Source organism: Otolemur garnettii, unplaced genomic scaffold, assembly GCF_000181295.1.
Source record: "Otolemur garnettii isolate 467f Iridium unplaced genomic scaffold, OtoGar3 scaffold00029, whole genome shotgun sequence".
Lineage (NCBI taxonomy): Eukaryota > Metazoa > Chordata > Mammalia > Primates > Galagidae > Otolemur > Otolemur garnettii.
In genome coordinates, this window is record NW_003852424.1 from 12,330,257 (window position 1) to 12,348,454 (window position 18,198).

General features: G+C 49.9%; 1 protein-coding gene across 1 annotated transcript in view; it reads left to right on the plus strand.

Moving 5' to 3' along the window:
• Window positions 1–17,925, plus strand: part of ACAN (aggrecan) — a 68,269-nt gene extending 50,344 nt beyond the window's left edge. The window contains exons 14-20 of the mRNA XM_023512563.1: window positions 21–1,626; window positions 2,468–2,581; window positions 14,277–14,435; window positions 14,878–14,960; window positions 15,754–15,898; window positions 16,945–17,127; window positions 17,849–17,925. Coding sequence (XP_023368331.1) covers window positions 21–1,626; window positions 2,468–2,581; window positions 14,277–14,435; window positions 14,878–14,960; window positions 15,754–15,898; window positions 16,945–17,127; window positions 17,849–17,925 — 2,367 coding nt within the window. The remainder of the gene's footprint in view (window positions 1–20; window positions 1,627–2,467; window positions 2,582–14,276; window positions 14,436–14,877; window positions 14,961–15,753; window positions 15,899–16,944; window positions 17,128–17,848) is intronic.
• Window positions 17,926–18,198: the final 273 nt, after the last annotated feature.

The following is an 18,198-nucleotide window of genomic DNA, read 5'->3' on the forward strand; positions in this document are numbered from 1 at the left end:
TTCCATCAGGGTTTCCTGACACCAGTGGGGAAACATCTGGAGTACCTGAGCTTAGCGGACTACCCTCTGGACAGCCAGGTGTCAGTGGAGAAGCATCTGGAGTTGTTTATGGCAGTGGCCAACCATTTGGCATAACAGACCTGAGTGGAGAAACATCTGGGATCCCTGATCTCAGTGGGCAACCATCAGGGTTGCCAGGGTTGTTCAGTGGGGCAACTTCTGGAATCCCTGACCTGGTTTCTAGTACCACAAGTGGCAGTGGTGAATCTTCTGGCATTACATTTGTGGACACCAGTTTGGTCGAAGTGACCCCTACTACATTTAAAGAAGAAGAAGGCTTAGGGTCTGTGGAACACAGTGGCTTCCCTTCTGGAGAGCCAGATCTGTCCAGCACATCTGGGATAGTGGAGGTCAGTGGGCAATCTTCTGGAACAATTGATTTCAGTGGGTTTACATCCCAGGCTCCGGAATTCAGTGGCCTACCCAGTGGAAGAGGTGAAGTCAGTGGAGAGTCCTCTGGAGCTGAGATTAGGAGCAGCATGCCCTCAGGAGCATATGATAGCAGTGGACTTTCATCTGGTTTCCCCACCATCTCTCTTGTAGACAGAACTTTCGTGGAATCTGTAACCCAGGCTCCAACAGCCCAAGAAGCAGGAGAAGGGCCTTCAGGTATTTTGGAACTTAGTGGTGCCCATTCTGGAGCACCAGACATGTCTGGAGACCATTCTGGACTTTTGGACCTAAGTGGGCTACAATCCGGGCTGCTAGAGCCCAGTGGAGAACCACCAAGTACTCCATATTTTAGTGGGGACTTTGCCAGCACCACTGATGTCAGTGGAGAATCCTCTGTCACAGGCACCAGTGGAGAGGTCTCAGGACTTCCAGAAGTTACTTTGATCACTTCTGAGTTTGTGGAGAGTGTTACTGAACCAACTCTTTCTCAGGAACTTGGCCAAAGACCCCCTGTGACATACACACCCCAACTTTTCGAATCCAGTGGAGAAGCCTCTGCATCTGGGGACATTAGTGGAGTTGGACCAATGCTCCCTGGGTCTGGGGTAGAGGCATCATCAGTCCCAGAATCCAGCAGTGAGACATCTGCTTATCCTGAGCCTGGGGTGGGGGTATCTGCTGCCCCTGCGGCCAGTGCAGAAGCTTCTGAGTCCCCAGATCTGAGTGGAACCACCTCTGCATTCCATGAAGCTGATCTTGAGAGAGCCTCAGGCGGGGAAGAGAGTGGCAGCACCTTGACTTTTCAGGAGGCCCCCCATGAGGGGTCAGCTGCCACAGAAGTGAGTGGAGAATCGACCACCAGCTATGATGCAGGCACAGAGGTATCGGGCTTTTCTTCAGTCGCTCCGACATCTTCTGGAGACAGGACTGAAATAAGTGGAGACCTGTCTGGTCACACCTCAGGGCTGGATGTTGTCATCAGCACCAGTGTCCCAGAGTTTGAGTGGCCTCAGCAGAGCCAGCGCCCTGCAGAGGCGCATTTAGAAATTGAGTCCTCAAGCCCCTTGTACTCAGGAGAAGACACCCAAACAGTGGAAACAGCCACCTTCCCAACAGATGCTTCTATCCCAACTTCTCTAGAAGGGACAGGTGAATCAGAGCCCACTGTTGCAGGTATTGTTGGGATTTTTTTTCCCCTTAAATGTGTTTGGGTAGTTCACACTATAGGCTACTGTAGCATAGTAGGAGGCATTGTAGCTCGAAGGTTCCAAGCTCAGCTCCACCTTAGATTAACTGTGCAGTCTCCAGAAAGATTCTTAACCTCAGCTGTAAAATGGGAACCATGCCAGGGAAACCAAATAGAAATACAGAAAAAGCAAGCACTTAGCTTCATGTTATACTTTGCACACAACGTACACTTACAAAGATCAGTGATCTGTATCATTACAGTGGAGTTACAGCACATGAATTTTTACAGGTGAATCCAACTATCTGTGCTTGGCACAGGCTGAGGAAAGGATGACCAGATAGTGCTAGAAATTCTGCACGTGGCCCCTCCCCCAGAGTGAGTGTGAGATGGGGGAGAAAATCTGCTAATGACATTTACATCTCAATATTTGTTTTGTGCAAAGTTAAAACCTGCAACAATGTAAGGAACTAAAAAGGTCATTTGGGCTATATCCTGACTTTATATCCTTCAGCCCCATCCAAATCTTAGTACAAGGATGCCTGTACTATCAGGATTGTCTCACCTTGAGGTAATCCTGGGCACAAGGTCATAAGCACTAGTAACAGATTTTTCTTGCTTTTGGCTCTGAGATCGTGTGCCCCTCTCTTTGTGCTGAGAGAGCTGTCGCAGTCAGAGATCTCCCTGACTCAGGAGGGACAGAGTCCCAGAAACATGCTGACCCAAAGCCAGACTTGTGGCCTTCAGGTCGTCCCTCAACTTCAAGTCTCCGAGGCAACAGTTGTACACAGGTGACTGTGTTCTTGATGCTCAAACTCTCCCCTACAGCCCCTGCCAGGTCCTGTGACAAGGAGCTCTGTGGTGCTGGGACCTGCCAGGAAAAAGAGGGATATGTCACATGCCTGTGCCCCCCTGGCTATACTGGCAAGCACTGCGACATAGGTAAGACCCTCATTGACTGTGGGAGGTGAGATTGGGGGCGCTGGATGGACTTCTTCATCCCCAGAAGGGGCCCCAGGTGGGTGGAGGCCACCAAAGTCAGCCAAGGTTCAGGCTTCTCAGGCTGGGAAGGAGAGGTGTGCAATGACGTGCTGGGACAGAAGCCACAGGATAAACGTGACTACCTTTCTAGAGTGTGTAGGTTTAAGAGAAAAAAGTCAAGTATTAAGCTGGTAAGTAGTTAGTTTTAAATCAGGCCAGTGATTACTTTATGAGTAAAATGGAAAAGTGCTTGAATTATGGAGATCAAATTTGAAAGAAATGTTGAGTGCAGGGGTATCAAATGTAGGTGATCACACACTTCTGCCTCAGACAGAGGGAGCCGTCTTACATCGCGCAGAGTGACTCCCACCCAGGAAAGCCCTTGAAGTTGCCTCTATGCTTGGGTCCAGGTGGGGTTTGGGTCCCCTTCTCACCCTCGAGGGAAAAACATGGACAGTGCTGACCACCTCTGTGCAGGGACTCACAACTGCAGGGCAGCTGTGGCAAGTGGCTTGTTTTTCCCGGGCACCTGCTGCTCTGGAGCCTCTGTTTGTCCCTAGCCATGGGTCAAGCAGATTGTGAGATGGGTGAAGAGTCTAAGGATCCTCTGATTTGAGGTGGCCCCCAAAATGAGATGATTAGAATCTACACCTGTGGCCATGATGACATCACCACCCTTGAGGGAAGAAATGGCCATTTACCTCAAGCTCACATTCTTGAGTTTGCTCTCTTCACTGCCCCGGTGCCCTCATCCCCACCCTCTCTCCTAAGCCAAGAAGAGGCATCAGAGGCATAAGAGATGCAGATCTTTCATAAAAGGACTTCATTAGCGGGACACCGGCAAAATGGAGAAAGGAATCCTCGGGAGAAAACAATCAATGCCGGGTAACCATGCTGGACAGCTATCTCCCAACAGCCTTAGCATCACCCTAAAGAAGGAGTCTGTGTTTATACATATTAATATATATGCAAATTAACACATCATTATGTATTATATCCTCACACTGTATACTTGGCACATAAATACATATCTATCTATAAACAGGCATCAGGGTCAGCATCCCTGCAATCTTCTCCCCACATGTGCACTCCAAGGCCAGAAAGCGCCAGAAAGCTCCAGAGGGTCGTTGTGTTACTGCCGAGGGGACAACATTTACTCTTGGCCATAGTGTCCCCATACTGTCCCCAGCTGCACCCGTCTGTCACTCACCCTGATAGGTGACTCTGTTCTTAGTAGCTCCTTCCCAACTTTATACTTGAAGCAAAAATTTGACACTGGTATTAGGAGGCAGGGCAAGGCTCATGTCCTCGGCAAAACCCAAATTAGTAGAAATAGGTAGGTGGCAGTGGACCTTAACTATTCTTTTGTAATGACAGCTTTTCTCTGATCCTGCATCTTTTCAAGTGGCTTTCTTCCCAGCCAGCTCTGTGAGCCACCTTGGTAATTACACCCACTTGAAATTGGAACACAGAGAGGTTAAGTAATTTGCCTAAGTCTGCTGAGTGAGTGAACTAGAAACCAAGAATTAAGGTCCTAATTCACTTGTTCATCTCACTTGTCTACATAAGAAACTCCCTCATAAACATAACCAGTTGCTGGTCCCAAAAAGCTAAAGCTGGACCTTAGGAGAGCCAGAGGAGGGAGAAACCATAGAATCCGAGTTGATCTGATTCAGTACTTGAAGATGAGCTCTCACTTTCCTCATTTGTAAATGGGGATAAGTGGTAATGGTCTCAGCTTGAAAAAAATTATGATGCCCAATACTTACCCTGTGAATTCTGATTGAAATAGTCCTGTTGCCCTAGCATTAGTGTTTTAAAACTCCCAGACGACTCCAGTGTACAGCCAGGGCTGAGAACCACTGCCATAAGGATTAAGATCATCTGTGTACAGCATCTGGCTAGAAGAGGCATTTAATAAAAATTGGTTCCCTTTCTCCATCTCTCACTCCACTGAGTAGGAAAAGCTTCAGCATCTCTAATGAGCAAGTGGTGAGGATCATCCCAGCACAAAACCTGGGGTCTTATTTCCCAGGACTATACCCTGGGGGCCCCGGGTCACTCCCATTCAATGTAGCTCAAGGTTTCACCTCTCTCATAAGGACTGTAGATGGTGTCCACTCTCCACGGGTGACCTACCATTGTCTTGCCCTGGAACCAGAGGTTGTTAAAGAGGTCGGTATCAGCTAGGGGCCACAGGTAGCCAAATGCAGCATTATTTCTGTGGCAATATTTGAATACTTGGGGAAAACTTCCACCTATTAAAGGGTATTAGAGGTTGTGTTTAATCCTTAAGAAAAAATTTTTTAAAAATTGGCATTATCAGTCATCCTGTTTAGTCAGTATTCCATAAGCAAGTTCTTGATAAGTTATTAATCGGCAGTTTTGCCTTCAAAATAACACATCTGTTTAATATTCAGATTCTTTAGTAGGACCGCTCCATTCTGAACCACTTAAAAAGCAGCCTCATCTTCCCCTCCTCCCCGCCTCTCTGTGGGGAGCAGGCGTCTGACTCAACTCTGAGGTTTCTTTCTCTTTCTGTCCCCTGAGCTGGAGTGCAGTGGTGCGATCACAGCTCACTCCAGCCTCCAACTCCTGGCTCAAGTGGATCCTCCCATCTCAGCCTCACGAGTAACTGAACCTACAGGCATCTGCCACCACATCCAAACAAGTTTTTTTTTTTGAAAGGGGGGTAGTGTCTTGCTGTGTTGCTCAGGCTGGTCTCAAACTCCTGACCTCAAGAGATCTTCCCACCTCAGCCTCCCAAAGTGCTGGGATTATATTGGTGATCCACCACACCTGGCTTCGACTCAGGTTTCCATCCTGGCTACTGCTTAGAATCATCCAGGGTGGTTGTTCTTGTTATTTTCTTAAATGTCAGATTAATGTGAGGGTACAATATTTGCATTTGTTAGGTAGAGTCCCTCTTGTAGTTGTGTCCCACAACCAAACGATGTGCCATATACCCTTACATTGTGCCCCTTAAGTGGGAGCACACCAATCCCCTCCCTTTCTCCTCTCTCCCCCCTCCCTAGTTCCTCCTCCCCTCAACTTGAATTGAATTGAGTTTTTCTCTTTTTTTTTTTTTTTTTTTTTTTTTTCAGTTTTGGCCAGGGCCAGGTTCGAACCCACCACCCCTGGTATATGGGGCTGGTGCCCTACTCCTTGAGCCACAGGCACCGCCCCCGAGTTTTTCTCTTATGTGGGCATATATTAGATCATCTACTGACTTAATATTAGGATTGAGTATATTGGATATTTACTTTTCCATTCTTGTGATACTTTACTAAGAACAATGTGTTTTAGCTCCATCCAAGTTAATACAAAAGATGTGAAGTCTCCATCTTTTTTATGGCTGAATAGTATTCACGTAGGGTTGTTTTAAAGGCATCATGCCTAGGTCCTGAGATATTCTGATTCAATTGTTCTGGAGGGTTGGTGCTTTAAAAAAAATCTTTAGAGGGTGGCACCTGTGGCTCAGTGAGTAGGGCGCCAGCCCCATATACCAACAGTGGCAGGTTCAAACCCAGCCCCTGCCAAACTGCAACAAAAAAATAGCTGGGCGTTGTGGTGGGTGCCTATAGTCCCAGCTACTTGGAGGCTGAGGCATGAGAATCACCTGAGCTCAAGAGTTGGAGGTTGCTATAAGCTGTGACGCCACAGCACTCTACTGAGGGTGACAAAGTGAGACTCTGTCTCTAAAAAAAAAAAAAAAGAAATCTTTAGAGCTGGGCATGGTGGCTCACACCTATAATCCTAGCGCTTTAGGAGACAGAGGTGGGTGGATTGCTTGAGTCCAGGAGTATGAGACCAGCCTGAGCAAGAGCATGACCCTGTCTCTACTAAAAATAGAAAAACTAGCTGGGTATTGTGGCAGGCACCTATAGTCTCGTCTACTCAGGAGGCTGTACCACTTGAGGCCAAGAGTTTGAGGTTGCTGTGGGCTATGACACCATGGTACTCTACCCTGGCTGACTCGGTCTCAAAAAGAAAAAAAAAAAACTTTAAATGAAAAGTACTTCTTAAACCTACCTCAGTAATTCTAATGTGCAGCCAAGTTTGAAAAAAACTGTTCTCACCAGATCTCACATCCAATTACTAGCCATCACTGGTATTATGGGGAGTCCTCATAAACTCCTCAGGTAGAAGGGAATGAGCTTAAATCAGCTTCCCTCCTATTTTACTGTCAATTTTCACTTTTATTTATTTATTATTTTATTTTTTATTTGAAACAGAGCCTTACTTTGTCACCCTCAGTAGAGTGCCAAGGCCATGGTGTCATAGCTCACAGCAATCTCAAACTCTTGGGCTCAATTCTCTTGCCTCAGCCTCCCAGGTAGCTGGGACTACAGAAGGCCGCCATTACGCCTGGCTGTTTTTTAGAAATGGGGTCTTGCTCTTGCTCAGGCTGGTCTCAAACTCCTGAACTCAAGCAGTCCACCCACCTGGCCTCACTGAGTGCTGGGATTACAGGTGTGAGCCACCCTGCCCTGCCTTCAGTTTTCATTTGCTAGGTTTGGCTCTCTGATCTATGCTCTGACACTATCTGTTCCTCTAGATATTTGAATTTCAATATAACCTTTATCCCTAGGAAAGAAATGTCTTCAAATGAAGTGAAAATACAAGGCTACAAGTGAAAATACAAAAAATACAAATTATACCTTCTTGACTTGAACTAACCAAAAAGTTCGTGGGCAGATTTTTACAGGCAACTGATTGAATATAAGGATCAGAATGTTAAAGTTATTGTCAAGATCAACTTTTAAAACATAGGAGACTTGAAATAGTATCAATAATGATAACATACTTCCTAATTTAATGATGTTCATCTTAAAAGCAAATTAGGACTGGTAAATATGCTCTCAACATTTTTTTTTAATTATATAAGACAACCAAAAAAATCAGGGTGTCTACCCAGGTCTGTCCATTCTTATTAATGCTCAGTCTTTGCAGGGTGCAGAGCATCCATTGAGTTGAGAAATTTTTTCTCTATTTCTTGAGAGAATTTTCCCCCCCACTTGCTCAGGCAAGTTATGTTCAGAGTCACCCCATCCAGCTGCACTAGTTGGGCACTGAACAAATCAAGTAGCACCATTCATACTGTAGTCTTTATGAGTGGTGACCCCTTTAGTTGAATTTCACTCAAGTAAAAACACCTCTTGTCTCTTCATTCAGGATTTCTTATGTGCCAAATAAACTCTCGCTCAGAGGTCCTGGGGTCTGACCCAGGCAAAAGCTGGATAAAACCTATTCAAGATGGAGGCCTGAGATCTGCAATTCAAGTGCCTGTTTGCGAGTTTCTCCACTGCCCTAGCCTTTGCCAAGGGCTCTCAGATACCTCTCCTAAATTAGAGATATTGCTGGAGGGCCTTCTTCAGGAACAAAGCAACTCTTTGGGGTATGGCTGGGAACAGGACCCTGAGAGTCCTGGCACTCCCCAGAGTAATGATGGGGTGAGCCTTGGTAGCTGTACAGATACAGTAACAAGGTGCTAAGAGTCTGAAACCTCAGGGTCTCTCTCCTTCCACATGGGACAAAGGCCCAACTTCCAGTCTCATTTCCTGACTCCTCCGTCTCTTGCAGTCTGTCCCCCTACATGCAGATTGGGCGACTCACTTCACCTATGTTCTTACCTGTAAATAGTGGTGTCTGTGGCCACCAGACAGGACAATGTATGTGAAGGGTAGTGTGTGTGTGAGTCAGCATTTGGCTCAGAGAAGGTTCTAGACAGATCTTTATTTCCTCCCTTTCCTCTCTTCTTTCATGAAGTCTGCCCATTGCCCTAAGCCCTTCCTTTCCTGCACCTTTGAGCACCTTGTCTGGAATTCCTCAGTCTGCACTCACAGCAGGGCCCAGCCCAATTTTCTATTGGCTCCAGAAGCCAAAATATGTCCTAAGTGCCCTTCACAGAAAAAGGTGGGCAATGTAGGGCCAGAAGGGCTCTTCCAGCCAGGAGAAGAGTTGATGAGGCACCACAGGCCCAAATGGCTTATAAGAAAGCCCCACACAGGATACTCAGGCCCTTCTCCACTGTTGAAGATGCTGATTCAACCTCTCTAAACTATCCTGGGACAACCACTGGCTGTCTGGTTTTCAGGACTGTGACCCTTCCTTCCTCATCTGTGAATCCAGGGCCCTGCCAAAAATAGCTCTGAGTCCAGGGGTTGGTTCATTCAGTCCCCGCAGCCTTCTCAGATTTTGTGCTCTGGGCATATACAGAAAGGAAACAAAACAGCACTGCCCTGGACCCTGGGCAGCCTGGAGACAGGTGATATACAAACAGCCTCTGGACCACAGGAAACCCTCTGGCCTGGCCTCCACCGGGGCCCTTCTGCCTGTCCTACCCTTTCTCCCACAGGCTAGCCCAAGGCCTCAGAGTTAATGTCTAGCTCCTTTCCCCAGAGGCCACTCCTGTCCCCTGCTCTGTACAACTGCTTTAGCGCCTACATTTGCTTAATTCCCCTTGCCCAGTGCTTCCCATCTCCCATAATGATGCTAATGGACAAGACAGAACAGTAGCTTTCTGGAAGCAGGAGAGCCGCCCCAGCTTCCACCCCGCTGACGGGCCTGGCCTATTGCTGCTACTGCTGCTGCTAGACCTGGGGCCCGCTGGGAGCCAAGTGCATGCTGAGATTCCACCCATCCTGCCATGCATTTTGGTTTTGCTTGGAACAGTTCCAAATTTGGAACTGTTGATTTTTAGCCCATGGCACGCACTTCCTGAATTGATGTTAAGGACGTCGTGGGAAGGAAAAGATAACTGACAACTGGAGATTCAAAGCTTCATGGGATGAGCAAGGCACCTGAGAACTGGGGATTTTCAGGCCACTCCTTACACAAACCCAGCACTATGCACTCACCCAGAGGAAAGTGCGTTTGCCGCCTTATCAAAGGGTTGAGTTTTAGGTGTGGTCTGCTCTTACAGGAGGCAAGAACTAAGTCCTGGCACATATTTAGGACTCTGAGGTTTTATTCTCAACCCAGGGTTTGGATGATTATGTGAAGACCACCTATCAATATGTCATCACATTGTATGAACACAGCTGCATGTGCCAAAGCATCTTCAGACCATATGTTGTGATGTCCTGTAAGCCAGTGGAACCTACTCATTGCAGAATTTTATAGGTCTCCTGGAAAGAGGAGCTTCATAATTCCTTTTATCATGGTCCCAGGAGAAGAAACCCAGACAATAAAGAAAAAAGCAGGATCCTTTGGGTCATAAACATGAAGAGAGCAGAAGAGATCCCCCAGGTCTGGCTTCTCAGAAAAATGCAGAAAGAGCAGATTAGGAGCTCCAATTCTTACCTTGGCTAAAGGATGAAAATTCGAGGCAAAGGCCAATGACTTACCAATGCGAGTTCCACAAAGGTTTGATCAGAAAAAACATGTTGGAACCAAAAGAACAGAAGGGAAAAAGGGCCCACCTGAGAAGAATAAGCTGATTGGGACAAGCCTGTGCACCAGCTCCTCCCACGCTTCAAACACTTGTCTGCCACTGGCCAGGATGGAGTCTTTCTGGAGAACGTGGCTCACTGGAGGTATTCCCCTCTGGAGCCTCAAGCTGGAAGGAGATTGTATGAGGAAATGTTGGACAGGGTTTCTGCCTCTCTTCCAAGAGAAAGATCCTGTCTACACTTTTACAAGATATTCTACAATCTTATTTACAGAAGACCATGAAGCCGTGTGCAGCCCCAGAAGTTTAATGAGTCTCATGTAACATCCCATGCTGCCATTTTCTCATGGGTCTATATTCTGACCATGTCTAGATTGTTCGTTCTGATACTGCACAGCCTTGCCCTCTATCCCTGGTTCCTAACTACAGAAGAAGCCATGGGGGAAAAACTTCTCATCAAGCTCCAGTGTCCTTGCTCACCACCATGTTCATAGCCAGTTCAGAAACCAATGACTTCTTAAAATAGTCACAAAAGAAGGCATCTTGGAGTAACTCCATGCTCATGTTCATAAAAGGCATTTAGCTTTAGAAGCATCAGATCTCTTCAACTAGGAAAGCTGGCTCCAATGCTCCATGCTTGCCAATCAAGAATCACACACATTGAAGGAAAACCCTTGCCTGGATCTTTGCTTCAGCACTCCAAGATGGCGGTGGCAGTGGTGGCAGCAGCAGCAGCAGCAACAGTTCTTAGGAAAACCAGCCAGCTCCCTCCCAGGGCTCTGGAGAGCAGCAGGGCTGGCCACCCGTAAGGAGGCAGGAGTCCTAATGGTGGCCCTTGGTTTCTTGCAGACATTGATGAGTGCCTCTCAAGCCCTTGTCTGAATGGAGCCACCTGTGTGGATGCCATCGACTCTTTCACATGCTTATGCCTTCCCAGCTACGGAGGGGACCTGTGTGAGATTGGTATGGCCATCTCGGCTTCAGCTAATGTCACTAACTGCTGCTCCCCTCCTCCTCCCTCATGCTTCCCTTCTAACCACAGACTCCAGGCCCCACGTGGGGCCCCCAAGGTTCGTCTGAACAGTGATTCCAGGGGCCACCGCAGAGAAATCTGCCCCCTGATTCCTGCTCTTTCTCTTGCTCTTCCCCTTGAAGACCCTCCTCCAGGGCACTGGTTGATCTGACTATAGGAGAGAGTGCAGGTTGAGCCAGCTTGTACTTTGGAAGGGGGGCTTTGGGAACCTCTAAAACACTCACCTTCTCCAGGGGTGCAGACCTACTGATGCCACCACTGAGGCTGGTGCATGTGTCAGACTAAGAGGACAGAGCTGATTCCATGCATTTGTCTTAAAGGAAGCCATGGAGTGGGAGTAATTGGTTCTTACTCTGGATGACAGCCACGGATCTTCTCAGTGTTGTCATGGGCATTTGTCTGCCCATGGGACCTTTGTGGCCCCTTCCTGGGCCTGGAAGCCACTGTGCCACACTGGCCGAGCTGCCTCCTCTTCTCCTGAGGCAAGAGCTATAGTTGATCTGCCTGAGAGCTTCCGTGTCACCAGCATGCTCAAGTCATGCATGAGCCGAGACTGTTGCATGTCATCTTCTCCTTACTACCACTGAGACAGCTGCCATGTGGATGCCATGTCAGCCTTGTTTCCTTTCTTGTGTAAAGCATAGGGCTGGCCAGAGAGAACAGAGCCTTGTCCCAAAGAGTGGGGCTGAGTTTCCTTTCTTGGTCCTTGCACCCCACCTGTTTCTTCATCTGAGCAGAGCTGCCAGCTCTGCCAAGGGGAGCTATGTGCCAGAAGCCTCCCAGGGCCAGGCTGAGCTCTCAGCAATCTTGTCTTTCCTGGTTCCCAGCTTTCTCAGATCTCAGGGGCTTCCCAACTCAGAAAAGAGGAGATGAGACTTTGGGATGCTGGTAGCAACAGGCCACACAGAACTGGAAGGGGGCAGGGATGAGCTTATAACATTTTCAATGAAATGAACTCTCAAGTTGGACACCTGGAAAATCCCAAGCAGGTGAAATTCTTAAGAAATCTCCCGTTGGTCCTATGCAGAGCAGGGAGGTAGGTTTTTTGTTCGTTGGTTTATTTTTTGGTTTTTTGTTTTTGAGACAGAGTCTCACTCTGTTGCTCTAGCATCACAGCTCACAGCAACCTCAAACTCCTAGGCTTGAGCAATTCTCCTTCCTCAGTCTCCAGAGTAGCTAGGATTACAGGTGCCCGCCACAATGCCAGGCTAGTTTTTTCTATTTTTAGTAGAGACGAGATCTCATTCTTGCTCAAGCTCCTGAGCCCAAGCAATCCACCGGCTTCAGCCTCCCAACGTGCTAGGATTACAGGCATGAGCCACTGCACCTGGCCAGGAAGGTAGTTTTTGATTTCTTGGGGACATTGCCGAGGTTATAGACTGGTAGGATAAATTAAGGCTTCTGCAAGAAAAGACCTGGATAGTCCTCATCCCCTACAGTCTTCCACCCTCTCTTCTGACCCCAGGACACTAGGAAATTGGAACATGGGACTTAGTGGGGTGGGAGTAGAGAGCTATAAGGATTTTCTCTTCAGGATGACAGGATATTTGCCACAGGGAGGAAGGGTCTGGAACATCCATGCAGACAACAGCTTCTGGGTCCCAGACTTGGGAAGGGCTCTTCTGGAATGAAGGCAGGGCACTCACAGGGGTCTGTACCCTGATGGGACAGAGAGATGGTGCTGGAGCCACCCAGTGGGGCCCTGGCTCTGGGTCCCCAGCTGAGCAAGCTGCATCTCTTCTCCCACCCCAGTCCTGAGCCCTTCCCTCCTGCAGGAGCCCCCTGCCTGGGCTCTGCCCTGCAGCCTCCTCCAGCATCCTTGCAATTCTGTCTCTGTCTCCCCAGAGCCTCCATCCTGCATGCCCCCCAACACACCCAGCAGCACCCTCCAGCCCTGCCTGCCCACCTCAGCCCTCAGGCACTAAAGGGGCCCCAAACCTGACCCCACAAGTCAACCCTGGGATGCAATCTCTGGCCTCTTCATGGTGCTGAGCTGCCTCTGAGGACTCTCCACCCTTTGCCAACCCTTTGCTCACCCCCTGGGGCAGGCATAGGTAGCAGGGGACCCGAGGTCTCCTCCACCCCTCCTGTTGCTGTGCCTCTTTCTTCTCAGGCCTCCACCTCTCTCTCTCTGCTGTCTGCAGCTGCCTCTTCCACCTTGCCAAGCATCTGCCCCTTCAGTCTAAGAATCCTTACCCTCGGGTACTGGTCTTCCTTTTCTGGGCAGCCAGCCTGTTGTGGCACCCCATCAGGGAGGCTACCATACAGCCTGGAGGATTCATGGGCCTCCACCTAGCCCCAGGGCCCACCACCTGGAAGATGCCAGGGAAGAAGGAAAGGGGTACCTTGGAATTCTCCTGTCTTATGCTATAGTATCTGCCAGTTCCTGAGATGTAAGCACTCCCGCTAGGGCCAGTTTGAAGCTACCAACATGATATCTCCAAAGGCAGTTGGGAAGTGACTCTCACAACCAGCTCTCTCAAGCTTGAATGAGCCAGCTCCACCATGTCCCTGAGTCTGTCCCTCTAGGCTACTCCAAGAGTTCCAAACAGCCCATTCTGTAGAACTGAGAATTCATTACAAATTTAGGTTTGTGAAGAGAGAGAAGCTTCTCCACTCTTTCCATGTGCTATGAAAATAATATAAAATAAGTAGCCAGGCCCCTGGCTCATGGACCCCCAGTTGGCTGTCTCACCCTCCAAAAGGCAGGCTCAGTGTACTTAGCTAGAGCCAGCTCCATTTGATGGCTTTCGAGCCTGAGTCTTCTTGGGACCCAAAGCAGACTTGTTTTTGCTCCTCTGCCCCCACCTGAGGCTCCGTGGGAAGGAAGCAATCAGTTCCATTCCATGCCCCAGTATGGCACCTCTGTTCCTAGGGGCCCTCAGGACCTCAGTACCATGTTTTGCTTTAAATCTCAAAACCTCTCACCTGCCCACCTCATTTTGCATAGCCAGCTGTCCTCTCCAGCCCTCCAGAGCAGGCATCAACAGGAGGAAAGCTTGGAAGAAGGGTCCCTGGCATTTCCCACAGTGGGAACATGCTCAGAGGCTCCTGGGGCCAGGCCCTAGTGGCTTTCAACTTGAATCTGTCTCCCCCTGAGCCTCCCCCATCCCCTGAGGGCACAGCATTTAAGGTGGGGGGAGCACGTAATCCGTACCACAGATTGGCAGTATCTGCCATTCTCTGCCAGCTTCAGGCCCCTCCCTTCAAGCCCCTGCCCTGTGTTGCAGACCAGGAGGTATGTGAGGAGGGCTGGACCAAGTTCCAGGGCTACTGTTACCGCCACTTCCCCGACCGTGAGACTTGGGTGGATGCCGAGAGCCAGTGTCGAAAGCATCAGTCACACCTGAGCAGTATTGTCACCCCTGAGGAACAAGAATTTGTCAACAGTAAGTTTGGGGGGGCCCTCTGGGACCTAAGAAGAAAGTGGACATGTGGGCAAAGGACTTCACCTATCAGGTGTCAGCAGACTTGGGCCCAGCAAGGCTGCCAGGGTAGGGGGATGGGAGTGGGAGTGGAGAATAGTGTTCCACAGTCTGAGTTTCCTGAAAGAAGACGCGTCTTCGGGACTAGCAGCCCTGGCTGTACCCAGGATAGCCTATTGGCAGTCAGAGTCTGCCCCAGGCTAATTCTGTCGCTGTCACCTGTCTGTGCCAGCTTGGAGAGGGGGGTCCAATGTGAACTCCAAACATGCATGCTCAGACCCTTATAAGGACCTTAGAGGCTGGTGGCATGCCCCTAGGAGCCCTCTTACCTTCATCTTTCCTCCCAAGTTCCTCAGACACCCTCAGGGTCCCATTGCCAGGCCTAACCCCCTCATCCTCTCTCTAGACAATGCTCAAGATTACCAGTGGATCGGCCTGAATGACAGGACCATCGAAGGGGACTTCCGCTGGTCAGATGGACACTCCTTGGTGAGTTCTGCAGAAGGCACCTCTGATGGCCCAGAGGAGAGGGGGTGGGCCAGAGAGAGATGCATTCAAACCCCATGCAGTTTTCACGGGCAGCTGTGTCTCCTTCCTCTCTGCCTCTGGAGACCTGCCTGGAGCTAGACAAGTTGTGCAAGTGACGGCATAAGTCAAAGGAGGGAGCCAGGAGGGAATAACAGCAAACTGCCACTAGGGATATGTGGAAGTTTATCCACAGAGGACTTGTGTCTACTCCAGGAGACCGAAGGCAACATAGATGCTAAATGAAGAGGCTGGGCAGTGCTGTGGGTCATGAGCTGCTATGGGCATCAGGGAAGGCTCCCTGGAAGAGGATGACTTTAAGTGGGAAGAGGGGCAGGGAAGAGGATTCTCTTTGTCCTGAGGCAAGACTGGAGGGAGAAGCTTGGGAAAACTTCTCTGGTGGGCAGTCTGGACCAGAGAGCCATGTTTATACCATCCAGCCCCACCCAGGCAAGGCAGTCTTTGTGGTCAGCCCTTGTTGGTCCTTCTGGAAAAGAACAGTGGGATTAGCTCCTAAGCAGGACTGTGAATCCTTGGAAACCTGTGCTCCTGAGAAAGATCAGCCTTCCCTGGAGGGCCTGTTGGTCCCGCTATGCCTAGGACAACCCCAACCACATTCCCTGCGTTTTTTGTGCCACTCCTGGATGAGCCAAAAGTTGGAATAAAAGGAGGGGGAGGCTCTATGGGGAAGAAGGTGGGGTCAGGTCAAGCTGTGCTGTTCCTGTCCCCACCTCACCCTTCCCCACTCCCACTGCAGCAATTCGAGAACTGGCGTCCCAACCAACCAGACAACTTCTTTGCTACCGGAGAAGACTGTGTGGTGATGATCTGGCACGAGAAGGGCGAGTGGAATGATGTCCCCTGCAATTACCACCTGCCCTTCACGTGTAAAAAGGGCACAGGTAAGCTGGGGCCTGGGAGGGGGTCCAATTAAGACTTTCAATCTAGGGGAGGCTCTTTCTGTGTGACAGGGGTGAGGGCCTGGTGTCCTGGCTACTGGTGTCTCCTCGCCCGTCCAACAGGCATACTGGAGCTGACCAGGGGCCCCTCCCAGCACCACCATCCCAGGCAGAGTGGCAAGGGCAAGCTTTTTGCTCGGAACTGTTTGCAAAGACAGCAAGTATATGAAGGTCACAGGCTAGAGGATGGGATCCCCCACTCCACAGATACACACTGTCCCTTAGATGTCAGTAGGGAAACTCTCCCTCAAGGGCTCCTCAGTTGGGAGCCTTCCTGTCTTTGGAGTTCCTAAGTCTGTCAGCCATAGAGACAGAGCTGTCAGGCTTTAAGTCTGTGAACACCAGCCCCTGCTCTCATGGCCTTGCATCCCCCAGGCCTCCTGTGGGTCCTGCTTTCCCTTGAACTGGATCCTTCCATAAAGAAGCAGTAGGGTCTGCGAGTCTGTGGGCTCGTGCCCTTTTTTTTTTTTTTTTAGAGACAGATTCTCATTTTATCGCCCTCGGTAGAGTGCTGTGGCATCACAGCTCACAGCAACCTCCAACTCCTGGGCTTAGGTGATTCTCTTACCTCAGCCTCCCCAGTAGCTGGGACTACAGGCACTTACCACAATGCCCAGCTATTTTTTTGTTGCAGTTTCGCCAGGGCTAGGTTTGAACCCACCACCCTCAGTATATGGGGCCGGCACCCTACTCACTGAGCCACAGGTGCCGCCCTGGGCTTGTGCCCTTTTTCCTGGGCTTTCTCCTCCCTTTTGCCTTCTCTTCATCTCCTTTAGGACATCCCCTCTGTTCTCCCCCCACCCCCGCTGCTCCAAATCATTGAGGAACCCAGATGTTAGAACCAGCAGTGTCCAAATTCTTAATGTCCAGGGCTCATTGGCAGGTGGTAGGGCTCAGTGCCCTTCCTGTGATGCCTTGGGTCATGGCCAGTGTGGGTCATCACAGAAGACCCTATGGAAGCTCTTTCTAAAGGTTGTTTACCCTCTCAGTGGCCTGTGGAGAGCCCCCCATGGTGGAGCACGCCAGGACCTTCGGGCAGAAGAAGGACCGGTATGAGATCAATTCACTGGTGCGGTACCAGTGCACTGAGGGGTTTGTCCAGCGCCACGTGCCCACCATTCGGTGCCAGCCCAGTGGGCACTGGGAGGAGCCTCGGATCACCTGCACAGATCGTGAGCATCATCCCCCTGCCCACCCTCATGGGGCCCCAGGGCAGATTCTGCAGCCTCCTCTCTGTGTCCAGAGCAGCACAGTGGTGGCTCGTCCTCTCTCAGGGACCCTGCACCATCTATAAAGTCAAGCAAAGGCAGTGAGGTCAAGGGGCTGCTCAGCTACGATTCGCTGACTCCTGCCCCTAAGGAGGACTGGGTACCCTCCCAGGAGAGGGCTCACTTTCACTGAGAGGATGAAGGAGAAAACTGGTGGCCCGGCTCGGCACCTATGGCTCAAGTGGCTAAGGCTCCAGCCACGTACACCCAAGGTGGCAGGTTCAAATCCAGCCCAGGCCTGCCAAACAACAATGACGGCTGCAACGAAAAAATAGCCAGGCGTTGTGGCAGGTGCTCGCAGGAGACTCGCTTAAGCCCAGGAGTTGGAGGTTGCTGTGAGCTGTGATGCCATAGCACTCTACCCAGGGGGACAGCTTGAGGCTCCTGTCTCAAAAAAAAAAAAAAGAAAAGAAAACTGGTGGCCTGCTTTCCTTTTCAACACCTGCCTGAATACCTGTAGCCCAAGGAGAGCCAAAGCAAAAGCAGAGCCAAGGAAGCTACTGAAGCCCCAGGTTGCCTTGATGACCTGGTTTCTGCAGGGACAGAGGGGAAACTGAGGAGAGCTTAGGCTTAGCCTCACTTCTTTCTGGGTCCACTGATAATTTTCCATCTCCTTTCACCCCAGCCACCACCTACAAGCGCAGACTACAGAAGCGAAACTCACGGGCCCCACGGAGGAGCCGGTCCGGCACAGCCCACTGAGAGGAGTTTCTAGGACGCACCCAGGACGCTGAGCCCAGGAGCCTGCCAGGCCAACTGTGCATCCCACTCAGATGGTGTCCTCTTCTTGTCACTTTTTGTCATATAAGGAATCCCATTAAAGAAGGCAAAAATAAATCCCACATTTTGTATGCACCCACTCACCCCCCCATCACCAAAACTGCATCTAATTTGTCCCCCAAATGCCAAAGCAAAGCAAATTTATTGTAACCCGAGGACTGAGTTTAGAGACATTTCTTCAATCTCCCATTGTGC